General features: G+C 48.8%; 1 protein-coding gene across 3 annotated transcripts in view; it reads right to left on the bottom strand.

Moving 5' to 3' along the window:
• Positions 1–23,993, bottom strand: part of GALNT14 (polypeptide N-acetylgalactosaminyltransferase 14) — a 227,400-nt gene that overhangs the window by 32,190 nt on the left and 171,217 nt on the right. For 2 of the 3 annotated variants that reach the window (XM_024927753.4, XM_003827154.6), the window contains exons 3-8: positions 23,503–23,601; positions 15,686–15,753; positions 13,200–13,265; positions 12,906–13,027; positions 3,090–3,177; positions 2,163–2,247 (exon numbers count right to left, since the gene is read on the bottom strand). In XM_024927753.4, coding sequence (XP_024783521.2) covers positions 2,163–2,247; positions 3,090–3,177; positions 12,906–13,027; positions 13,200–13,265; positions 15,686–15,753; positions 23,503–23,601 — 528 coding nt within the window. The remainder of the gene's footprint in view (positions 1–2,162; positions 2,248–3,089; positions 3,178–12,905; positions 13,028–13,199; positions 13,266–15,685; positions 15,754–23,502; positions 23,602–23,993) is intronic. The other variant, XM_063594637.1, reaches the window with a different exon arrangement.

The raw sequence follows: 23,993 nt of genomic DNA, 5'->3' as shown, positions 1-23,993 counted from the left end.
GGGAGAAGGGACAGTGGGCTACCGACCACACAGAGGAGAAGGGCTGAGGTGGCACTTGGTAGCAGCACATCTGTTTCCTGAAACTGGGCTCTCTCTCCTTTTTTTTCCCTCTTTATGCCTCTGTTATGGGTTGAATTCCTTCTTAAAAAGATATGCTGGAGTCCTAACTCCCAGTATCTTAGAATGTGACTGTAATTGGAGACTAAGTCTTTCCAGAGGTAATCAAGTTAAAATGAGGTAATGAGCCCAATATGACTGGTGTCCTTATAAAAAGGGGAAATTTGGACTCAGAGACAGACACACAGAAGGAAGAGAATGTGAAGAGATACAGGGAAGACATGGCCATCTACCAGCCAAGGAGAGAGGCCTAGAACAGCCCTCAGAAGGAAGCAACCCTGTGGACACCTTAATCTCGGACCTCTCCTCCAGAACTGCGGGACGATACATTTCTGTTGTTTAAGCAGTCCCGTGTGTGGTATGCTGTTACAGCAGCCCTAGCAAACTCACACACCCTCATATTTTTTTCCTTTTCTTCGCCCCAGTCCCCAGACTTCTCTGGAGAGATGCCAGAGAAATGCCTGAAAAGGGGCTACCAAGGAAGGCAGGAGGGGAGCAGATTCCAAGCTAATAATCAGTGGCTGGATAGGTGGGCAAGCCCTCAAAGACCTGGCCCCCTTTCAGTGGATCCAGAGGGTGAAGGGAGTTTTCTTCCATATCAAAGAAGTAATTGATGGACAGCTGGTCAGAAGCCCAGGTCTCCGGATGCTGCCACATCCTGCTGTTCCCTGAGAACTGGCTTCATCCTGGGAAACAAGTGCCCTCTGATGAGCAGAGCTATCCCACAAGAAGAGAACCTGTCCTGAGAATGCCACCCCTGCGACAGAGGCAGGAAAACCCCCATGGGAGCTGCACAGCATCACCTTGACCCTTTGCTCTTCCCACACCCACACCATGCACTGCCCCTGGTGAGGAGCTGATGTGAGCTGTGTGATGCTCAGCATAATAAGAAGTTCCTCCTCCCTCTCCCTTTAGAAATGAAGGACTTTGTCCTGGGTACCAACTGGCTCCAATTTTCCTCTTGGTATCTCTCCAAATAGAGAAGCCTGGAGGAGCAAGGAGGGGCCATCAGGTAGATGAGACCAAGGTCCTACCCCACAGTAGAGTTCTCAGAGTCCCCACCCCCATTTGGAAGGTCACCATTCACATTCCCATTCTTAGCTCTTGCTAGTCCCTTTGTCCTCAACTTGACTTCAGCCAACTCAACAAAAATGATTAAATACTTACTATGTGGCAACACCAGAGACACAGAGATGCCTTTGGCTAGTCCTGGGCATCCCTAATCTGGACTGAGAAATCCAGTGGCCTCTGTATCTATCCATACACTTCTTATCTTCCTGCTGCCCTGCCTGAGGCAGGCTTGTTTTAGCTTAAGTATTCCCAAGAGGCCCGGGACTGGTTTACTGTCCAGTAGGTAGGACATCAAGACCATCACTCTTGAAGCTGAGACCACAGGCTCCTCTGTGTGGTGACCACTATGCTCTACTCTACCCCAAGCCCTCAGTTGGTCCCCAGGCCAGGCAAAGCCCTAGCCACAATATGCTGTGGGTCACAGTGGGGCCTGGGAGAGAATGTGGGTCAGGACAAAGCCACCCACAGCCTGGCAAAGAGCCAGAGTTCATGCCACTGTCATCTTCCTGCAGAGAACAGGGCAGCTGTGCTTATGAATATGTCACAGTGACCTTCATATTGGCCTCCACTTACAGCAGTGGCTGACTCAACATCTCTGGGCTGAATCCTGATGTCCAAGACCCTGGGACTTTGCTCCTGGCCCTAAGGGACCATCTTTCCCCTCACTAGAGGCCGAATGGGACCACTCAACCAACGTTGGGCTCCAACATTAGCAGGAGGCACAAGGACATCATGGCATGTGTGAGGGTGGGCAGCACACCTCAGCACAGGCCTCTGCTGGCCCCCATCCCCTCAGCGAGAAGTCCCCAAGAGGACAGAAACCTCCTAAAATAAAGGCAAAAGTGGAGATGGCCTGGCAAAGGGCTCCCTTTGTCTGCTTGATGCTTTGACATCTGATATTGAGCACCTCCCTACACTTGACAGGATCCAGTGGTGATGGTCTGCCCACCCCTGCACAGACTCTTCCCACTTACCTGATGGGCTCCGTGGGGTCCAGGCGCCGAGCCTTCTGCTCTGGGGAGAGCTGCTCCCACTGGAAGTGGAGGCTCCAGTCAAACCCTACAACACAGCACCAACCCACCTGCTTTGGTCTCTCAAAAGCACTTGCTCATTCTGCACCTTCTCCAGAAGGTCATGAATGTACCCAGGTCCTGGAGAGGTAGGTCTCAAAGAGGCCGGTCCCTGGGATTGCAGGTTTCCCTAGGCTGATCAGCAGCATGGCTGCCAAAGCGCTGTTCACAGCTTCCTGTTCTTCCTCTACCCACTACTGACTCTCTGAGCCTTCTCTGCTGTGTAGGGTTAGAAATAAAGGGCAGAGGATAAAGAGCCTAGGGGTAGGGGCCAAGGATGACAGGATGGACAGTCATGGAATGTGGGCCTTGGCACTGAGTCTCAGGAAGGTGTGAGCAGGAGGTTTGTGAGAGGCTCTTAAACTACCTGAGTCACCTAAAAGTCATTCTTGAAGTGGAGGCAACAGTGGGCCCTATGTGGAGAGCTGGGGTGGGTCTCCCCAAACATGCTCCCTTCTCTAAGGTCCCTACTCCTGTTAACAGAATAATCACATGTCTCTAGGAGAGGGTGGTGCCCACTGCTGGCATCAGAACAATGCAGGCCACATGTAGCTGGGAAATCCTTGCTCCCATCACATTTTTGGACGTTAAGTGGGGTGAGCCCTATCTTAGAGCTGGAGCTCTGGGTGCTGGGAGCATCCTGCCCACCCCCTAGCCCTTCCATCCACAGTCCTGGTGGTAAGGGCCAAGCTAAGGTAATTATAGTGCAGGTTGCAGGCTGAGCTTTCTTGACAAGCAACTAAGAGCTTTTCCTTCACTCTCCCCACTTAAAAGCAGTGACTGAGAGGAAAAGAAAATCCTTACTGTGGAGGAGGTGTTAGCCCAACTCACCCCCTCTGAGCTCCGAGGCAGACTCGATGTAGGTGAAGGTGTCCAGGTTAATGATATCGATCACAGGGCACACCACCCGCGTGTAGTCCTGTAAGACAACAGACCCGCACTTAGCTTATGGAGAGGAGCCCAGCTGGGAGTCAGGGAGCTTGGGATGGCCTCGTGAGGGTAGGGCCAGAGATGAGTTTTGTGGCCTTCATAGAGCCCTTTCATCTCTGGATCTTAATTTTTCCATCTATAAAAGGGGGTACTGGGCAATGGGACCTCTCCAGTTCTGATGCCTAAAATGCTAAGAGGTTTTCCTTGACCGCTGGGACCTCCCTGCCGCAGTGGCTATCTAAGAAAGGTGGACATTATGGAGGCTGGCTGGGGAGTATTGCACACCCAGAAAGGGGAAATCGAGAAGAAGGGGCTCCAGAAGGCCTTCACCACGAGTGGGGCTCTAGGAGGCAGAGGACATAGTCAGCTGGTGATAAGGTTTGGATCTGTGTCCCCAATCAAATCTCATGTCAAATTGCAGTCCCCAGTGTTGGATGTGGGGCCTGGTGGGAGGTGACTGGATCATGAGGGTGGATTTCTCATGAATGGTTTAGCACCACCCCCTTGGTGCTGTTCTGGTGATAGCGAGTATGATCTTCTTGTGAGATCTGGTTGTTTAAAAGTGTGTGGCACCTCCCCACTCATTTGCTCTGTTGCTCCTGCTCTGGCCATGTGACCAGCCTGCTCCCCCTTCACCTTCTGCCATGATTGTAAGTTTCCTGAGGTCTCCCCCGAAGCTGAACAGATGCCAGCATCATGCTTCCTATACAGCCTATGGAACCATAAGCCAATTAAACCTCATTTCTTCTATAAATTACCCAGTCTCTGGTATTTCTTTATAGCAATGTTAGAATGGACTGATACAGCTGGGAAGGTGACCCCAAGACTGCAGCCCCAAGAAGCAAAACCGTACACCCATGGTGCTTCATTCTAGGCCTGTGGTTCATGGATAAGTTGATGAATAGCATCTCCCAGAGTCCTAACTTTAATTGTCCCCTGCAGATGAATAGTCACAAATTTGTACCAGGCCCCGACTTTCCTGTTAGCTTCCAGACTCAGATACAATATGCCATTGGCCACCTCCATGTGAATTTCACTCACCTTTCAAAGGTTGACTTCATTGTCTTCTCCCCAAACATGCTCCCTTCCTTAAGTTCCCTATTTCTGTTAACAGAATCATCACCTGTCTTCCCTCCCCGCAGCACTAAATGAAGAAGCTTCACCCAGCCCATCAACCAAACCAAATCCTGCTGGTTCTAACTCCAAAACTGCTCTTTGAGTTCAGCCTGCCTCTTCTCCATCCCCTCAAGCCTAGAGTACTACAATGGACTCCTAAACCCAACCCCACTCTATCTCCTGCTCTTCTCCTTTTATTCTACATATGGCTGCCAAAGTTGTCTTTCTGATTTGCAAATCTGACTCTGCCACTCAGCTGCTAAAAACTTTAACTGCCTCTAAGACAAAGTACAAACTCCTTAGCATAGCATCCCAGACCATCAAGAACAGGCCTATCTCTAGCTTTCCAGCCTCATTACTTGCTACGTCCCTCAGGCCACCCCATCTACGGCATCAAAATCATGCAGGAAACATTTTCAAAATATGCAAGCCTAAGTCACCAGCTTCTTGGAGCCATCGAGCCACTGTACATATATATTTCAAATTTCTCATTTCTGGGTGAGTAGCCCTGTACCTGATGTGCAGTGAGGAAAACTCCCCACATTGCCCAGAGAGGTGTCAAAGAGCTGTGAACACCGAAACTTTTGGACAGCTAAATGGGAATCAGGCAGCCCATCAAAACCAGCAGGTCCCTGGGAACCAGGCAGGACTGCTTTTCCAATCCTCTGCACCAACCACCCTTTGGCCAGCACAGGCAGGAACCTCTGTTTCTCCTTGAAGCCATTTAATTTCCTGGTTCATTCTTTCCCCCAAATGAGGTTGTCTTCTTATTTTAAACTCTAGATTCACTGAGTGCCTGATTTTAAGTTCACAGACTTAATTTGGCCCTCAGCCTCCCACATGTGACTCATTCTGACAGTAACAAGGTGCCTCTGAAAACCAATTGGCCCACATGGAAAGAAATGCTCATTTTCAATGCATTACTTCTACCTCTGGGATGTCACAGATGGTTCATTCATAGTCAGCACTGCACCTGCCCAGCTGCCACAGTTCCTCTGGGGCTCTCGGGCCACTGTCATTGTGTGTCTGTGGATATGTCAACAGGATACATGGATACATATGGATACATACTGCAGGCACACAAACACCACCATCCACACAAATACCTGGACATGCACACACAAATACACACACAATTGTTCCTTGAATTCTGAAGTGACCTCAGAAGTTCAGAGATATCTTCTGTATGTCTGACAAAGTCTTGGTTTTGCCTTTGCTTTGAGCTTTGGGGCCTCTGCAGCTGTACTAGGTCCTTCTGTGACTCTTATGCAATAAAGATTAACCATGCCCAAAGATATGTTTGGCCCTTGCCCAGCTCCTGGGAGGTAACCTCTAACCCCTTGGAATGTCCTGCCTAGAAGACTGTCTTTGTTTACCTGGGGCTGTGGGCTACACCAGATAATCTATGCTAACAATATGGTTTATGGAGAAGACCTTGGGCTGTGTGGTACCAACTCAACTTGACCTCTGAAAAGGCATGGAGATCATGAGGGTAGTTAGCCATGTCTATTTACTGACACCCAATAAAAACCCTGGATATCGAGGCTTGGGGGGAGCTTTACCCTTTGGCAATACTCTGTGATGTTGCCTCACAACCTTGCTAGGAAAAGTAAGTGGTATCTGTACAACCTACTGGGAAAGGACAACTGGAAGCTTGTGCCTGGACTCTTCCTGTGCACCTTCACCCACTGCTGGTTTTAATTTGTATCCTTTCACTGTAGTTAAGCCATAACCATGATTCTAACAGTTTTGCTGAGTCCTCAGTCCTTGTAGCAAGTTATTAAACCTGAGGGTAGTCTTGGGGGCCCCCAGACTGCAATCCTGTTTTGCTTTGACTTTAAAAAAAATCTTTCCCCAGTATTTAAAACCTGCAATGGAAAATAAAATGCTGGTTGCTTACTTTGGTCACAGACTTCCCCAGAAGCCATGCATGGGCTCTGCCTCCAGGGCTGCAACAGGCTCTGGTGCACTCCTCCTGTAAGCTCTGAGGGGTTCTGTCCTTCTATTATTCCTGTCATAGCTCAGTTGTGGTATCTGCTTGGCTGAGAGTCTTGGAGGCCAGACAGGTAGTGAGGGATATTTGGGTCTAAGTATGTATAAACTATGACCTTGAATGGGCCTGCAAGAGGCTTTATAATGAGTCACCAAAGTCAGGACACAACCTCTCTGAGTGCCCTGGGAGGTCAGTACCTGCTCCGCTTTTGTATTCCTCAGCTCTGGCCCAAAGCCTGGTGGGCAGCAGGTGTTCAATCTGTGCTGGCTAAAAGAGGGCATCTATTAGCTCCCTCTAAGGACATTGTGTCAGTGCTGCTAGCAAGCAGGTGGGTCAATTACAGCTGAACAAGACGGCTTCTCCTCCTGTAGGCTGGGGGATGGAGGGACTCTCAATTAAAGCACCGAGGCACACTGAGTTCTCTGTGTGCATGCCCCAGCAGGATGTATCTTTAAAGCAAGGTCCATGCTTAGGCTCAAGCAGGCAGCTGGTGGAACCCTTGCAGATCCTGGACCACACTCCCTCCTCTCCCCTCTTCCAAGCAAATCCAAGCCCCTACTCTCCACCCAACTCCTACCCAACCCTCACCAGGAGCAACTACAAGAGGCTGAATGCATCAGCCCATGGCCATCTATCACCCCTGCCATCAGGCCTCTCATTTCTCCACTGAGTCATGTAATTAAAACCACATTGTGAATGGGCAATCAAAAAGCTCCTAGAGACGTCCACTCTTGTGATCAACCAGCACTCCTGAGCACCTACTATGATTTAGGAATCGTGGCAGGTACAAGGATGAGTAAGACCTCACAGTCTAGAGAAGGTGAGGACAGGTGAGTAGATGGTTCTGATGTGGGTATAGATACACAGCCTAGGGGCCTCTAAGCTGGCCTGAAGGGAGGGGTGGGGAACACAGGGGGGAATCCTCAAGGAGGTGACATTGTGGGGCAAAGACAAGGACAGCTGGGTTGACAGGACACCTGGGTTCCCATTCTGATTCTGCCATCTAGAATATGTGTGACCTTAACTAAATCAGCCAGCTCTGGGGACTCGGTTTTTCATCTATAAAAGAAAGACAAATTATTATTTGCAAAACTATCCTGCCTCTCTAACTGGGATTTTGTGAGGAAACAAGAGAGAAAGGCATGTGATAAGACTTTGAAGAATATGTAAGCTATGATTTATATAAATTTACCAAATGCTTTGCAGAGATTGGAGTTTCTTAAAATCTTTTTTTTCCCACTAAAGAACTACGTGGATAAGGAGACTGAAAAAAAAATAAGCTTATGTTTAAAAAAAACCCCAACTTGGTACTTGTTTCAAGTATCATCATGTAATTGAAAGGAAAAGAAGGAAAATTGGGGAGGTTTTCAATGTGGAAAACACCAGCTGAGGACAGCGGATGACAGCTGAGGCCCAGTCTCTTTCTTATCTCTTTCTATTTTTGAAAATCCCAAACTCCAATTACAGCTTAAAATTTCCACTTCCACTCACAGGATCAAATCATGTCCTACTCTGAGACAAGACACATACAAAGACACCAGGAAACACAGGCTGACTCACGCCCTCACTCCCTGTCCCCAAAGGGCTGGCCCAGAGGAACTGTTCCAGGTCATTAAAGGAGTCAGAGTCTTAGCAAAAACCTCTGCAGCCCTCAAGGCCACTGCAGACCTGGGAGGGTGAAAGCTGGACCATGGCTCCTGGGTTTGTCTCTTTGCTAACCTCTTTGCTACAAAAGCTTTAGCTCAGGTGGGGCAAGGACCCAGGAGCTTAGCTTAGGAAGAGAAGGAGCGTCGGCAGCAGGCAGACATTGCTCACATTCGGAAACGAAGAGATGAAGGCTTTGCCCGACCAGCAGGTAAGGCTGGCCATGGATGTAGAAAGGAGAGCACTTTTCAGAGAGGGTTTCTGAGATGCACTTGGGACCACTGGGATGGAAAGGGCTTCAGAGGTTCATTATGTGCCCAAGGAAAGCAAGGCTCCCTTAACACATTCTGCAGGGACAAAATCAGCCTGGGGGTCCCTGCAGGTTAAGCATCAATTTACCATATGAGCCAGCAGCAATTCACATATACACCCCCAAATAATTGAAAACAGAGACCCAAACAAAAACTTGTACACAAATATTTATAACTGCGCTATTCACAAAAGTAAAAAGGTGGAAACAACCCAGGTGTTCATCAATGGTTGGATGGATAAACAAAATGTGGTATACACATGCCATGGAATAGTATTAGCCATGAAAATGAATGCCAATACATGCATTCATACTTGAAACAGTATGCCAATATCCATACAACATGGATAAAGCCCAAAGATACGCTAAGTGAAAGGAACCAGTATCAAAAGGCCACATGTTGTGTGATTCCATTTATATGAAATGTCCACAACTGGCAAATCCATTGAGACAGAGAGCAGATTAGCAGTGGCCAGGGGCAGGGAGAAGAGGAGAATGAGGAGTGAGTGATTGCCAACGGGTATGAGGTTTCCTTTTGGGGTAATAAAAACTTTTCCTTTTGGGGTGATGAAAACTTTTAAAATTAAGCAGTGGTGATTACACAACCCTGTGAATATACTAAAATCATTCAATTGCCCACTTTCAAAGGTTAAAATGGTAACTTTCATTATATGTATTTTACAACACAACACACAAAACACGCACACACATGCACACACACGTGCACACATACACACATGCACACTCATATGAAATCAGTTTGGGGGCAGTGGCCATGGGGACTGAGTCCACTGCTGTGACGGCTGCACCCATAGAGGCCTGGGCACAGCTCTGGGCAGAGAGCTCCTGGGTTCAGGTCTGAGTCTTTACCATGACCTCACCTAGCAGCCCCCAATATCCAAAGAGACCTGGGGCCCCAGGAACTTCAGTTCCAGGGTGCATGGTCAGCAAACTGAGAGGGTAAGGGGTCTGGTCAGAGGCAGAGGTCCTGAGGGGTGAACAGCCTGAGGAGGGGACAGAAGTGCCAAGTGTGCACTGCACCGTGCCCTGGACCTCAGCCCCTCATTTCTTTCTGAGATGAACTTCTTGACTGCAAGCGTACACTACAACGCATCTGCCATTCTCTCGGCAAGGAGCAAACTGCCTTAGAAAAGTTGCTCAGAAAATGCTTATGTATAACATTAAGGGAAAAAAGCAGAATACAAAAATCATATAAATACAGTATTATAGTAACTATTTAAAAAAGACACTTTCTGCAAAGGAAAAAGATACTGAATGGAAAGAAAGGTTAACAGTGGATGTCTTTGCATGATAGAATTTTGGTTGATTCTATAAATCATGCTGCTATAAAGACACATGCACACGTATGTTTATTGCGGCATTATTCACAATAGCAAAGACGTGGAACCAACCCAAATGTCCAACAATGATAGACTGGATTAAGAAAATGTGGCACATATACACCATGGAATACTATGCAGCCATAAAAAATGATGAGTTCATGTCCTTTGTAGGGACATGGATGAAACTGGAAATCATCATTCTCAGTAAACTATCGCAAGAACAAAAAACCAAACACCGCATATTCTCACTCATAAGTGGGAATTGAACAATGAGATCACATGGACACAGGAAGGGGAATATCACACTCTGGGGACTGTGGTGGGGTGGGGGGAGGGGGGAGGGATAGCATCGGGAGATATACCTAATGCTAGATGACGAGTTAGTGGGTGCAGCGCACCAGCATGGCACATGTATACATATGTAACTAACCTGAACATTGTGCACATGTACCCTAAAACTTAAAGCATAATAAAAAAAAAAAAAGAATTTTGGTTGATTCATTTTCATTCTACCAGTCCATATTTTCCAAAATGTCTGCAATGACCATGGGTTACTGTTGTAATGGAAGATGAGGTAAGTCGCAGCCTACTCCATCCCCTCCGCTATACTGCAGTCCCTGAGTTGGAAATCCACTTTAAAAATATGACCTGAGTTTAAGTAAGGAATACCTTGTCTCTTCTGTATAAAATCCCCTGTAAACAGAGACACTATCTCCAACTCCCACCAGTTTTTTCCCCAGCTAAGTACTCCTAGACTCAGTTCTGATTCTGCAACCTTAACCTTTAGTTTTTGTTTAACATACTCCAGTTTCCTTTTAACTCCAGGCATGAATGGCAGCAGGACGACATAGCTGGCCCTAGGGTAGTGTCAACAACTCACAGGCAGAGAGACATTTTTGGGGAGGTAAAGGTTCCTGCTGCGGAGTAGAGTTCCTCTACTTCTATAACCAGGAGGTGCTCAAATGTTTTCCATATTTCTTCCTCACAAATAATTTCCTTCCTTTTTTTTTTTTTTTTTTTTGAGAGACAGTCTTGCTCTGTCGCCCAGGCTGGAGTGCAGTGGCACAATCTCGATTCACTGCAACCACTGCCTCCCTGGTTCAAGCGATTCTCCTGCCTCGGCCTCCCGAGTAGCTGGGACTACAGGTGCGTGCCACCACGTTCAGCTAATTCTTTATATTTTTAGTAGAGACAGGGTTTCGCCATGTTGGCCAGGATGGTCTCAATCTCCTGACCTCGAGATCCATCCACCTTGGCCTCCCAAAGTGCTGGGATTACAGGCATGCGCCACCGCACCCAGCCAAATTTCCTTCTTTCTAGAGTTTTTGTGTTGCTTCTACTTGCGGTCACTTATACTGTGCTTCCCTTTACTGGAGGTCATTTGTGAAGCAGTGTGGCACCAGTGCACAAGGAACCCAGCGGACCTTACTAAGCAGGGTATGGATACCTTTTACACAGCCCATTCCAACCCTTGGGACTCTGCCCAAAATAGGTGCTCAGGATATGTCTGTTGATTCATTTACGGGTAGGAAGCAAGCTTGATTTTCTCCTCTTCCAACCATAACACCTCCCCATGGCATCTGGTTTTTTATTATCATTTCTGAACACTGAGCACCTACTCTGTGACAGGCAGGGTGGCCACAAGGAGTCATTGGTGTCCCCACTGGATTTGTAAGCTATTAGGGGAGGCAGAGGACTAACCCAGAAGAGGAAATGGTGGGCTAAGGGAGCAATGACTGCCAGGAGTGATCCTAGCTGGCCACGCAGTCAGGAAAGGCTGCCTAGAGGAGGGGAGCCGTGGATGAGGCCCCACAGAGCAAGGGGGTTTGTGGAGAGGAGGGGAAGGGCATCCAGGGACAGGAAGGGCTTGGTCAGAGCTGGAGCAGTGGGAATGTCAGGGCATGTCCAGGGACAAGGGGCTGCAGAAGAGAGCATGGAGGGAGGGGTGCATTTGGAAGGGACTTCAGTGCCAGGAGAGGCCCTTCAACATTTCCCAATCCAGACCTCTTTGCCTAGAAGATATCAAAAAAGAGTAGGAGAGGAGATTTTTCTTCTTCCTCTTTTTTGTTTTTGAGACAGAATTTCACTCTTGTTGCCTGGGCTGGAGTGCAATGGTGCGATCTCAGCTCTCTGCAACCTCTGCCTCCTGGGTTCAAGCGATTCTGGAGAGGAGATTTTTCTAAACAACACTAAGTGGACAACGAGCCATCCCAATCTCAGAGGAAATGGTTACTGATGGGTCTTAACCTCTAGGCCCATGTGACAGAACTTTGTAAACCCACTGAGGTTATCTCATTGGAATGAACAATGTTGGGAAGGATTTCCTTGTTTTCTTCTGAGCAGACGACATAGCTTGATTCTTTAGTCCTCTTAACACTGTCATTATGCAGGTAGGAGTTTAGGAGCTACCATGAAGAGTGAGCAGGAAATAACCACAGAACAGGGAAGATGCTGTTGAGGTAACGCCAGCGTTCTGGTGCTGGTGGTACCAAGTAGAAAACATCAGACCTAGTGATATAATTGCCCTGACTGTTTCCTCTTTAGTGAAGTGGGTATATTAAAAATACCTGACCTCCTACTTCACAGAATGGCTATAGGAGTCAATAACTCAGGAAGAGGAACACAGTATGAATGCTAGTCATTGAATTGATACTGCCATCTGCAATTGCCACACATTCTGTAGATCAGTAGGGAAGTGGATAGACTTCAGGGAATATAAAATAATAAGAAAAATTAAATTTCCTTTCACTTTTTGGGGAGTAATTGAGACACTGGAGGAATGAAGCATCCAGAATTGTAGAGTAATTTAAGGGCAAAGAGGGGCAAGGAATTCAGGTCTCTTAGCATCTAGCCTGCCTGCTTGGTGTAGCCTTTGGGTGAGGGTAGAAGTAAGACAGAGGCCCCAGGAATTAGGGGATGAAGCCTGGTTAAGTTTGCTGCCTCCTTTCTACAAAAGACACCCATAAGGGTTCCCATTCTGGAACCTTCTGCTGTCCGGTAGAACCGGTTCTGGGCAGTTCATTCCTGCCCAGGAAACTGCATATGTTATGTCCCAGCTGTCCCAAGTGCAGGCTTGCTATGGGTGACAGTCCCAGTCACAACACATCCTGGTCCTTGCTCCACCACTGACTGCCGTGTGACCTCACACAGGCTGCTCTACCTTAGTTCCTTCATCAATAAAATCGGGACTGCGATCTGTTCTGCCCACCTCCCAGAAGAACTGGGGGTGCACATGTGAAGTAATGAGCTTGAGAGAGAGCCTGGAGAAAGCTGGGGCACGAGGCCCAGCCCTGCTCCTCAGCCTCACTCACCTCTTTGACCCTGTGCAACAGAGGCTGGAGCCAGTCCCTGTTCACCTCACAGTGGCTGTCGAGGAAAGTCAGAGTGGTGCCCTGGGCGATGTCAGCGCCCCGAATCCGGGACCGGACCAGACCTGCAGTCAGGAACAAATGACGAAGTGGGTGCCACTGTCACTCCATTGTCCAGCGAGACCAGGGAGAAGCCACCCAGCATTCCCCACTGATCACCCCAACACACACACACCATCACACCTTCCACCCCCCGACACTCACACTGGAGGCTCCCGCACAACAGCTCAGACCTACCTTGCCGTTCATTATTGCGCAAGCATTTCACCTTGGGCAACGTGATGAGCTGTTTACAGTCATCAGCTGCAAAGACAAAAGGTTAAGCCAATTGAGCGCCCGGGGATGGACCTACGTGTTACAATTGTGTGCACTGCAGGTGAACCTGAAGGGTAGGTGAGGCAGCCCTGTCCACTGTCCCCTAACTGCAGAGCGCAGTCCTGACTCCAGGGTGTTTCCAGGCTATGAGGGGCTGACAGATCACTGCTGTCATACAAGGTGGCCAGTCTAGGGCAAAGAGGCCTCAAGAGCGCCACTTTGGAACAGGTCAGTACACAATGGAACCTGTATACTTGATTGAAAATGTTCCAGGTGGAAAATCTTGGCTTAGTCACCTGGGGACATTTCTCTTTTCTTTTTTGTTATTTTTCTCTTTAAACAATTTTTAATTTAATTTTTTAATCTTTAATTCTTATGGACACATAGTAGATATATATATTTATGGGGCACAGGAAATGTTGTGATCCAGGCATGCAATGTATAATAATCACATCATGGAGAATGGGGTATCCATCCCCTCAAGCATTTATCCTTGTTATTAATACAAACAATCTCATTTCTCTTTTGTTTGTTTTTGAGACGGAATCTTGCTGTCGCCCAGGTTGGAGTTCAGTGGCGCAATCTCTGCTCACTACAACTTCCACCTCCTGGGTTCAAGCGATTCTCCTGCCTCAGCCTCCCAGATAGCTGGGACCACAGGCATGCACCACAATGCCTGGCTAATTTATGTATTTTTAGTAAAGACAAGGTTTCACCATGTTAACCAGGCTGGTCTCGAACTCCTGACCTCAGATGATCCTCCCGCCTCAGCCTCCCAAAGTGCTAGAATTACAGGCATGAGCCTCTGTGCCCGTTCCCCATTTCTCTTTTCTTATAGGCCATTCAAAGCACTGGTCAATTTAGTAGGTCTGGTAAAAACTGCTGGAAGGCCAAGAATAAATGAGATTTTAGACTTTTCCTTTCAGCTCACAGACCTGCTTTTGGAAGGGTCCCAGTCAGCATGCCTCCCATTACACAGAGCTGGTTCACTTCTCCACCATACAGGAAACCCCATCCTAAGCACTTGTCCCTGTTACTCCCTGGCTTGCCTGCTGCTCCTCACTCCTTTGGTTCACCAGCTCCCTGGCTCTGAACTCCATATCTTGGCTCCACCATTGTGGTTTTGCTTTATTAGTTTATTGACCTTGGCCTCCCTGCTTGGCTCTGAACTTTAAAGAATAACAGAAAAGACTTACACAGGCTTCTGGGCTAGGTACTGTTCTAAGCACTTCAAATGTGTTAACATGTTTAATCCTTATATAAACCATATATACCATCTCTGTTTTATAACAAGGAAACTGACATGCACAAGGTTGATTATTTGCCCAAGGCACATAGCTAGTGAGTGATTTACAGGTCTAGGATTTGAACCTAGGCAGTCTGGCTCCAGAGTCCATGTTGTAACCACTGCTATTCTGCTTGCAAGTGAATCCAGCAGCACTCTCTTCTCTTGCTTCAGTGCCAGGCTACCCCTCAGCAAGGCCAGTGTCTGCCCACCTCCAAGTTCTTCCTCACAGGGGAAGGGAGAGCAGATCCTCACGTTCCAGAACTCAGAGTCTTGATCTCATTACTCTAGGCCTCATGTACAGCCCACTTCTGCATCACCCCCAGAGGTTCCGAGGCAGCACCAATGGGTGTGGGTTTCCAGCCTTCGTACAGCAGATCCCAGTGTGGGGGTGGCTCCCAATGCCCAGCTTCCAGCCTCAGAACTAGTGGGGGTGGACTCCACTCTGATAGGACCTGGAGCTGTCCACAGTGGTCATTCCATTTCCCTCAGTTCATCACCAGGAAGAGGGTGTTCTGCTTGGTTATGACTGACTGCACAGAACTGTACCCAGGCTCCTGGGAGGACGGCCTTCAGGGGAGGTGTCGGCACTACCAGTACATTAATTCTGACAATGCTTCAACTATTACTGTACGTTTCAAATTTGATGCACAGTGTCTGGAAAGACACACATGTTTTTCTTGGAGAGAGTGGATTTGCTGTGAATTTGGATGAGACTCAGGTTCTTTGATAGGATAACTGGAGGACACAAGGTAGGAAATGATCAAGAAAAGAATGTGGAAAGGTTGGAAGGCAGCCCTCACTGTGTCATGGCCAGGTGACAGGATGTCCCACGGGGTTGGGGAGGTCCCAAAGACAGGGCCCACCTAGACCTCCCAGGAAATGATAGGAAGAGGGCCTTAGCTCAGACTGCAGATTATTGCAGAGAACCCGAGAAATTGTTTTTTGGATATAAAGCTTCTCTCCTTCTGAGCCTAGCCACGGACGCTCAAAGACTTCCGTACCTATTACAAACCTGGGCTTTTCCCCATTCCCAGAAAACCAGTGGACTCACCTCTGCCTGTTACAGAGTGGCTGGGAATAGACATTCGTGTCTAAAGAGCAAGTGAGCAACATGACTTACGGTCATTGCTGAAGTCATCCACTAATATGATTTCCCGGATCAGATGCGTAGGGGTGCGGTTTATTACGCTGCAAGATGGAAAGAGAAAAAAATCACTGTAACTTCTAGTGGCAAAATATATGTACTAACCTGAGTTTTAAATAGACACCATTGCATTTAAGGAATGAAAAATCAGAGCACCAACGGGCTTGTCCAGTCATACTGCATATCTGTGAGCCAGCAGGAATGTAATTCTGCCTTCACCATCTTAGTGAATACCTCCACCACCCGCAAAGCCACCCAGACAGAAGCCCAGGAGTTAACCTCGGCAACCCTCCTACTCCCTGAAACCCCACAGCAAATCAGTAAAGACTGGCTGGTTTGACTGGAAAATGTCACTCAAATCACTTTCACTTCTTATATCTCTACCCTGATTTAACCTCTTCTGTCTGGTTTATAGCCTCAACTTGCCCCAGCCTCTCCCAGGCCATCTTGCTCGTGGTCTCCAGAGTGAACTTTCTGACAAGGAGCTTTGATTGTGTGACTCTCCTCGACAATGCAAATAAATAAACTGACAGCCCCCCAGGGGCTCCTCACTATTGACATCCCAAATCCTCAGCACATTCCTAAGGCCTTTGCCATCAGAAGCTGGCCCACATTTCCCCACCTCCCATGCCCAGTGCCGCTGTCTGAAGCTGTCCTGCTCATTCATAACTAAGAGCCTCTCTCCTGCTGCTGCCGCTGCTTGAAATGCCCCTGTGCTGCCCACAAGGACCAGTTTGAATGTCACTTCCTCCCTAACAGCTTTCCAAGCCACTACGTGAGAATTAATTGCTTCCTCCTCGGGGATCTCCTGGCAGTTTGTATCTGATCCTATGACTTTTCTCACTTCCCAGCCCTGAAGTTTGGTTTTGTACCTCGCCCGCCTGTGGTCCCCTCTGGAGGGAAATATCCCAGGGCAAGACCCTTGACCCACTGCTCTCTTTATTGCCAGAGTCTAGCACAGAGCCTTGGTCCATAACTATTCCCTCGAGGGATATTTACTGAACACCTACTATGTGCTCAGCACTGGGCATATGATGATTCTACCCTCCAGAAGCTTGTGGTATAGCAGCTACTTACTACAAGCTGTGTAATCTCGGGCAAGTTACTTTACTGCTCTGTGCAGCAAAGAATCCCATCTAGAAAACAGGGATAATAATAGGAGTACTTATTTCACAGTGCAGTTGAGCAAATTAAAGGAGAAACTGTATAAAAAGCATTTAACATGATATTTGGCACTTTATGATAACAAATGGTTGCAATTTTTTATTATCACTTAATTTGGTGCATCATTAATGATTTTTGAATCTAACTGACTCACTTACCCCTCCTGTGCTGTGGATCTCTATCCAGGGGCAAGGTTAACTCTGTGTCTTAGGTCTGACTGAGATGACTGGATCCTGCTTCTCCTGAACACCCCAAACCACGTGACTACTCAGAAACATGGCTGGGCCACACCAGCTATCACGGGATTCCCTGTGATGTTGGAGAGGGGGTTCAGAATGGGTGCAGGTGGAGGCGCTGTATGCAGCCCTCCTCCCAGGAGGACCCTTCTGAGCCCTGATTGGAGAGCACTACCCCTTCTATGCAGGATGCAGACTCTACTGGAAGAGAACTTAGCCTGGAGCTACCATATTTATGAAGCCTTGATTCTCACCATGGCAACTAGTATCAGATGGAGAGAGGAACCCCAACACAAAGTCGTGAGCTCACTGTCTCTGTCTTCGGGAGCTCATGGTCAGGGAGGGGAAAGAAGGCTGCAGCCTCTGCCAGAGGATGGTGGAAGGGGACTGTTCACCATGATCGTCCCAAAGAAAACACATACAAACAACAACCAGCCCTCTAATCAGGGAGGGAGGCAGGAGACAGCGGAAAACCTGCTGGAAGAATAACCCCTAATGAGGTTTGATTACGGCTGTAGCTTCTGCATTCAATTCTGCTAAATCCCTGCCAGCTCTTTGAAATTCAAGAGTTCTCTTCTGCGAACATCAAAAGGTAAATCGCGTGCGGCTCTGCACTGGTTGAACTGAGAGATGATTAGTGAATAAAAAATGTCCAGGGTTTAAAACAGAAAAGAAAAAAAAAAAAAGAAATAGTCAGCAGTGAGTGCTAATTAGACCATTTCGTGGTAACACCTGGCTTGTTTTTGCTTCTCTAATCAGAACAATTGGAGCGATGGCGGAGTCCCCTTAAACATGGCCTGCAGCTGGGAGGGCCTGAGGTGGGCACGTGCTCTGGGTGGTCAGAGGAGAAGGTCAAGTCCAGTCCAAGGGACCTAGCCTGGCCTAGGTGGTCCTCCAGGGCCCTCCCTCGCGCACACCCACTCTCATTCCCTCCACCCTGGGAGGGAATGGTTGCTCAGGTCTCCCTCCCTTGCTCTCACCACTGCCTCTATAGCAAAGCAAATCCATTTGTCCAGGCCCAGCAGAGGATAGCTCTTCTCAGCCTCACCCCCACTCCAGCTGCCTTCCCCACACCCTTCCTTTGCCTCAGCATGGGAATAAATGCTCTCCTCACTCTGCCTGGGATTGTTCTAGAACAGAGTCTTCTATATGCAGCTCATCTCTCTGCCAGAGGGCAGGTACACAGGTGGCTTCTACACCTGCTGCGCCCTAACTATTGGCCCTCAAGGAGCCCCCAGAGGCCGCAGGGCAGCGTGGGCAGTGTAGGCTCAGAGGCCAGGTGGGCTGCACCACCCACTAACTGTGCAATCCTGAACCAGATAGATGTTGGTTCGCTCCCAGCCTTCGTTTCCTCCTGTAATTACATTTTCCTTGTAAAAGCAGGCGATATTAATACTTGACCTACTTCACAGGCTTTTGTGCCTGTGAAATGAGGAAATGTATTTGAAATTGCTTTGTGAACTCCACGGTGCTCTAGGCAGGCAGGTTTTATCAAACGCTCCATAAATACCAGTAGAATGAAGACCCAAGGCCGGCTGACAGTTGAGTTTAGTCATTCTGGAGTGAGACTAACTTGGGTTCAAGTACTGTTTCTTTGTATCCACCATTCACTAGCTGGGAGAGCTTCAGTAAGTACTGAACCTTCAGCACTATAATTTCCTCAGCTGTGTGAAAGGAGCTCACCATGCCTGGCACACAGCAGCTGCTCTCTGAATGGTGGTATTGATATTAATAATATTGAAACTAATAATAGAAATATGCATAACTTTCCCAAGTGGGATCCTGGAGCCAGCAGCATCACCGTCACCTAGATACTTGTTAGAAATGCAAATTCTTGGGCCCCACTCTAGGCTTACTGGGTTAGACTTTCTTTTTTTTTTTTTGAGATGGAGTTTCACTCTTGTTGCCAAGACTGGAGTGCAATGGCACAATCTCGGCTCACTACAACCTCTGCCTCCCAGGTTCAAGTGATTCTCCTGACTCAGCCTCCCGAGTAGCTGGGATTACAGGCGCCTGCCACCATGCCCAGCTAATTTTTTTTTTTTTTTTTTTTTTTTTTTTTAGTAGAGACGGGGTTTCACCATGTTGGCCAGGCTGGTCTTGATCTCCTGACATCAGGTGATCTGCACACCTCGGCCTCCCAAAATGTTGGGATTACAGACATGAGCCCCTGTGCCCAGCCTGGGTTAGACTTTCTACAGATGGGGCCCAAGAAACTGTGTTTTAATAAGCCCTCCGGGAGCTTCTGAAGCCTGCTCAAGTTTGAGAGCCCCTGCATTATAACTCTGCTGTCTGCCAGGGCTGGAGGCTCACAATATACACCTGTTGTCACCGCTCAGGCTCACTATATGCCAGGCACTGCTCCAAGTCCTTTCCCTATCTGAAATTACTTTGTCTTCTCCACAATGATGTCAGGTAGTTATTATTAGCAGTCTCTGTTTTGCAGAAAAGGAAACTGAGGCAGAAAGGCTAACTTGCTTGCTTGTGATCACACAGCTGTTAAGGGCAGAGCCATGAAAATCTGGCCCCAGAGTCCAAATTCTTAACCACCTTACTCTGAGAAATGGCTCCCCTAGATCTGGGATATTATAAAAAAGCAACAGTGAGAAGACTCAACACATAAAGGGATCCATTGCCCATGCCTCAGAGCCCCCATGGGAGGGGTGGCGGTGAAGGATGCCCCAAAAAGAAGGTGACAGCGCTGGGTCTCCCATAAACATGCAGACTCACTGCATCAGGAGTCAAGATAAACCACTCTTCAGGGCTTGTTTTCTAAGTGAGAATGTCCCCTAATTCATCAAGGTCATGCTTCTCTACACCCACCCCATCATCTGTGTACCCGATTGAGCCTCTACCTGGCTCTGAGTTCCCCACGTGAGCCTGTCTAGTCCCCAGCTAACTCCAGAGCTTAGGGGGCCAGAGGGTCTGGGCAGGGGGGTTGCAAAGAGCCTGACAACAAAGCCTGTCCAGAATTCCAGAAAGTTAACAATGAAAGGTACTTTAGAGAAGATCCCTTTATTGAAGACCTCTGAGACAGGACATGTCCTTCAGTCAGTCCCCTCTCAGTGGCTAGTGATTCATTTGTGCAACAGGATAGAGAGTGAAAGGGAGGTATAGAATCTTAAGGCATGGAAGTTTCTAGAAGTAATCTTTCCTGCCTCCACCCCTAACATTCATTTCTGCCCTGCCTGCTTTTGATATAAGCTCCTGGTTGTCTACACATGCCTCTCAGGTCTCCATTTTGCTGTTTGTGTGTGTCATACTTGGGTCTGAGCTCGGGGCTGGCTGACATCTGAAGTTCCTAGGAGGCAGGAAACAGGCTCTCTCAGCTAAGTCGTCTGGCACGTCATGGGTGTCTTCTGAAAAGTACAGGGCTGATGGGCCCCGAGAACCCTCCCAGAGTGCAGGGTTCCAGGGCCTCAGGGCAGCCCTCCAACAGGCAGGCAGACAGAGGAGCCTCGCTGTACCTCCAGGAAACCCAGGAAAGCTGACGCCTGATGCCTCTGCTCTCAACAAGTGCACCACCTGCCCCACAGGCTCAGGATGAGGCTCCAACTGTAGTGAGAGAAGGAATGTGTTCTGCAGGCCACAAAGCTCAGGATACATTTAACATGGTAATCTTATTATTATTAAGTATCAATACCGCATAGAGGTGGAGGAGTGGCAGGAAGAGGAGAAACATGTCTTAGAGTCTGAGCACAGCAGCTAAGGTACCCTCGAGGACATAAATACTCTTAGGGAGGCCTGGGGGGCCTAGAAGCCCCCATATTACATACACTGTAATGCCCCCAAATGTCTGAGACATTCCCCAGAGGAACGTTTATTGTAGAAATGTGATAGAATTAGAAACATGAAAGATATTTTTATCATCATTTTCTACAGATGTAGTTAATAACATGCCCCAGGGTCACACAGCTAGGAAGTGGTAGGGTTTGGATTTGACTCCAGGTCTTCTGACTCCAAGTGTGGTACCCTTTTAAGTATCCCATAGCCTCCTTTCTTTGATCAAGCATTTATTCCATGCCAGGCACTGTTCTCAGTCCTTTAGCCGAATTAACCCTTAGCAACCCTATGCACTAAGTACGATTAGTATTCTCATTTCCTTGGTTAGGATACTGAGCCATTGGGAGGTTAAGAGATGGATAAGATAAGTCCTTGCCCTAAAGGAGCTCACTGAAGGTTACATGCTGAAAAAATGCAGCAAGTACTGGAATAGTGATATGTAGAGAAGGGCCCAGAGGAAGCCCCTGATGGGGTGCATGTGTGTGATGGTGTCAGGGGATGGAGGCGCCCAGCATCAGAGAGCTTCTTGCAGGATGGGCAGGGAGAGGCCAGCCTGGAAAGCGAGGGGCCTCTCTCAGGTGCTAACGCTGTTCTCATGGAAACATCTGGCAGGCATGCCCAGTCATGACCGGTGGAGCAGCCACCATGGCGGTGGGGAAGGCAGAGGTTGCAGTTGGTCTGCTCCATGAACCCACCCTGGTGCCCCAGCACATCACAACGGCAGGGCTGTGGTCTGGCACTTCAGAACCAGCCATCTCCACTTCCCTGTGTGTCCTCTCAGCCTGGATGCCCCAGACGCTCCTCCCCTCACCACAGGAGACCCAGGAGAATTGGGCCTCCTCCATCCCTGTTGTCCCCATACTTAACCAGCCAGGCACTTTGTTATCATTAATCTACCCCGAGACTCCCGGTGACACCTGACAGTGACTTGGCACATTTTCTTGTCAAGAGCTATTGCCTGGTTGGGAAATCAAATTTGAATCAGGTGGCTCTTGGGGTGATTACAGAAGCCAGGATGGGCACGTGGCTGGAGGAAGAAGCCAGCCTGACATTGCCAAGGATGTCTAAACAGCAGACAGGGCTGTCCCCTTGGATGGGTGGAAGCACTGGGCTAAAAACTGTGTGTCTGGGCAGGTCCCTCCCTATGTCTCTAAGGGATGTGGTGACTGTATACAGTGGACATTCATCATTCATGACAGGTGGAGCTGAAGATTTGGTGCCTTCCCTCAGGGTGACCCTACTGCAGGACTTACCTCCCATCACCTGGAACTTCCCACTGCCCACAGCCATGTGGGGGTGGGAGAGACAGGAAAAGTGTAGCCTGCATGATGGAAACAATGAGATTTTGCTGTGTTTCGTGTGCTCTCTGACCCATGTTTCATCATATTTTTTTCTCTGTGGCATCGGCACCAGCTGATGTGCTGCTCAGCAGGACAGGAAGGGTCTAATGAGCCGCATTTCATGGGGACATGGAGGTACTGGGGGTTCTTGCTCAGCTGCGGGACGTGGCTGTGGCATTCCTGGCCCCGAAGGATGCTGAACGCCACCACTGGTACTAGCCTCTCCCTACTCAGGCTGACAAGAAGGAGGACTCTGAGATCAGAGTGCAAGGCCTGGAATCCTGCCTCACTATCACTGGCTAGGCGACACTGGACCTTGATTTAGTATCTCCAATGTCAGTTTCCTCAGCTGTGAAGTGGGCATGGCAGTGGCCTCCTCACCTCTGCAGCTGAGGTGCACAGAATATGTGCGCAGAGGAGCTGGAGTGAGGGCGGCTGCTGTCATTGCCATCTGAGAGGTAGATACTGCTGGTGGCCTGAGGGAGGGAGAAGAGGACAGATGACTTCTGGAGGGGAGGGTGGGCATGGGGGAAGGGGGGTGAAACAGCCAGAGTCTTTGGAGAATCTGGGGGAGGAATTCCTGGGTAAGTCTTCTGGGTGCAGGTCTATGTTCTGAGGGGAGTTCTGCTAGGGACTGGCACTGGGACTTGGGCACATCAAAAACCCATGCAGGCCAGAGGCCATCCATAGCAGGATACACCTATTAGAGCAAGAACACAACCCAGAGGATGAGTGGACTGAAGCCCAGGGGAACGGGGATGGAACTGCAGGTAGATGGTCAGGAAGGCAAGCCTTAGTGATTGCTGCAGGCCGTTCTGATTTGCATGGCCCCTGGCAAGTGTGTGGGAGGGCAGAGAATCAGGGTGCTGGGTGCTGACCCCAGCTTGATGCTGGGGCTGGGGTGTGCACTCAGCCTTTCAGGGCCTCAGCCCCTTCCTCATTTGTGGGAGTCAGAACCCATGCTCTAGAGGCAGCCTGGCAGAGTGGGGAGGCTGAGGGCTCTGAGGCTGCTTCTTCTACTTATTCTCTTTGACCTTCTGCAGGTTACCTAACACCGCAGGCCTCTGTCTTTCTATAAAATGGGATAATAGCCTCCCTTACAGGAATGTGAGGAGTGACTGAGTGGACACATGTGACATATAGAATAGTGCCTGGCATGTAGTTAGATGTGTCTGGTGCTCCTAGTACAGCGCTGGGCACCTGGGGAGCAGACACACTGTCACCAAGTGCTGGCCCAGAGCTGGCCAACAGACAAGCAAGGATGCCTCACCTGCGGATGGTCCTGAGCAGCGTGGAGCGGGCCTCGTTGTGGAAGGTGATGATGATGCTAGTGGGTGGAAGGTCCGTGCAATACACCAGCAGCGTGCATCTGGGGAAGGAAAGGCACAGGGCAAGTGAGACCTTCAGGGACAAAGCATATCTGGAGGGCTAGAACCGAGGGCATCTGGGTGGGCATCCCTATGCCAGATGCTTGATATCTAGAAGGGCTTCCCCAGCTGCAGACCACTAGGTAAGACCCCACGGCTTCACCTGGCCCTAAGAGGGGCTGGGGAGCTCCAAGAATGACTACATCTGAATTTTCTACCACCTTGGGGGAACCTGGGCTTGGAGACGAATTGAGTTGATATACTGAAAATAAGTGTGGTATTTCTTGCATGCCTGAGCCAGTGCACAGTGGCTCCTGGTAGCTGCATGAACACAACCCCAAGTCGGGCTCTGCTTCCCACTCTCTACCCTTTCAGCCCATCTGCCCACACCACT

This window comes from Pan paniscus, chromosome 12 (assembly GCF_029289425.2).
Source record: "Pan paniscus chromosome 12, NHGRI_mPanPan1-v2.0_pri, whole genome shotgun sequence".
Classification (NCBI taxonomy): domain Eukaryota; kingdom Metazoa; phylum Chordata; class Mammalia; order Primates; family Hominidae; genus Pan; species Pan paniscus.
This window is presented reverse-complemented; position numbering and strand designations above follow the sequence as displayed.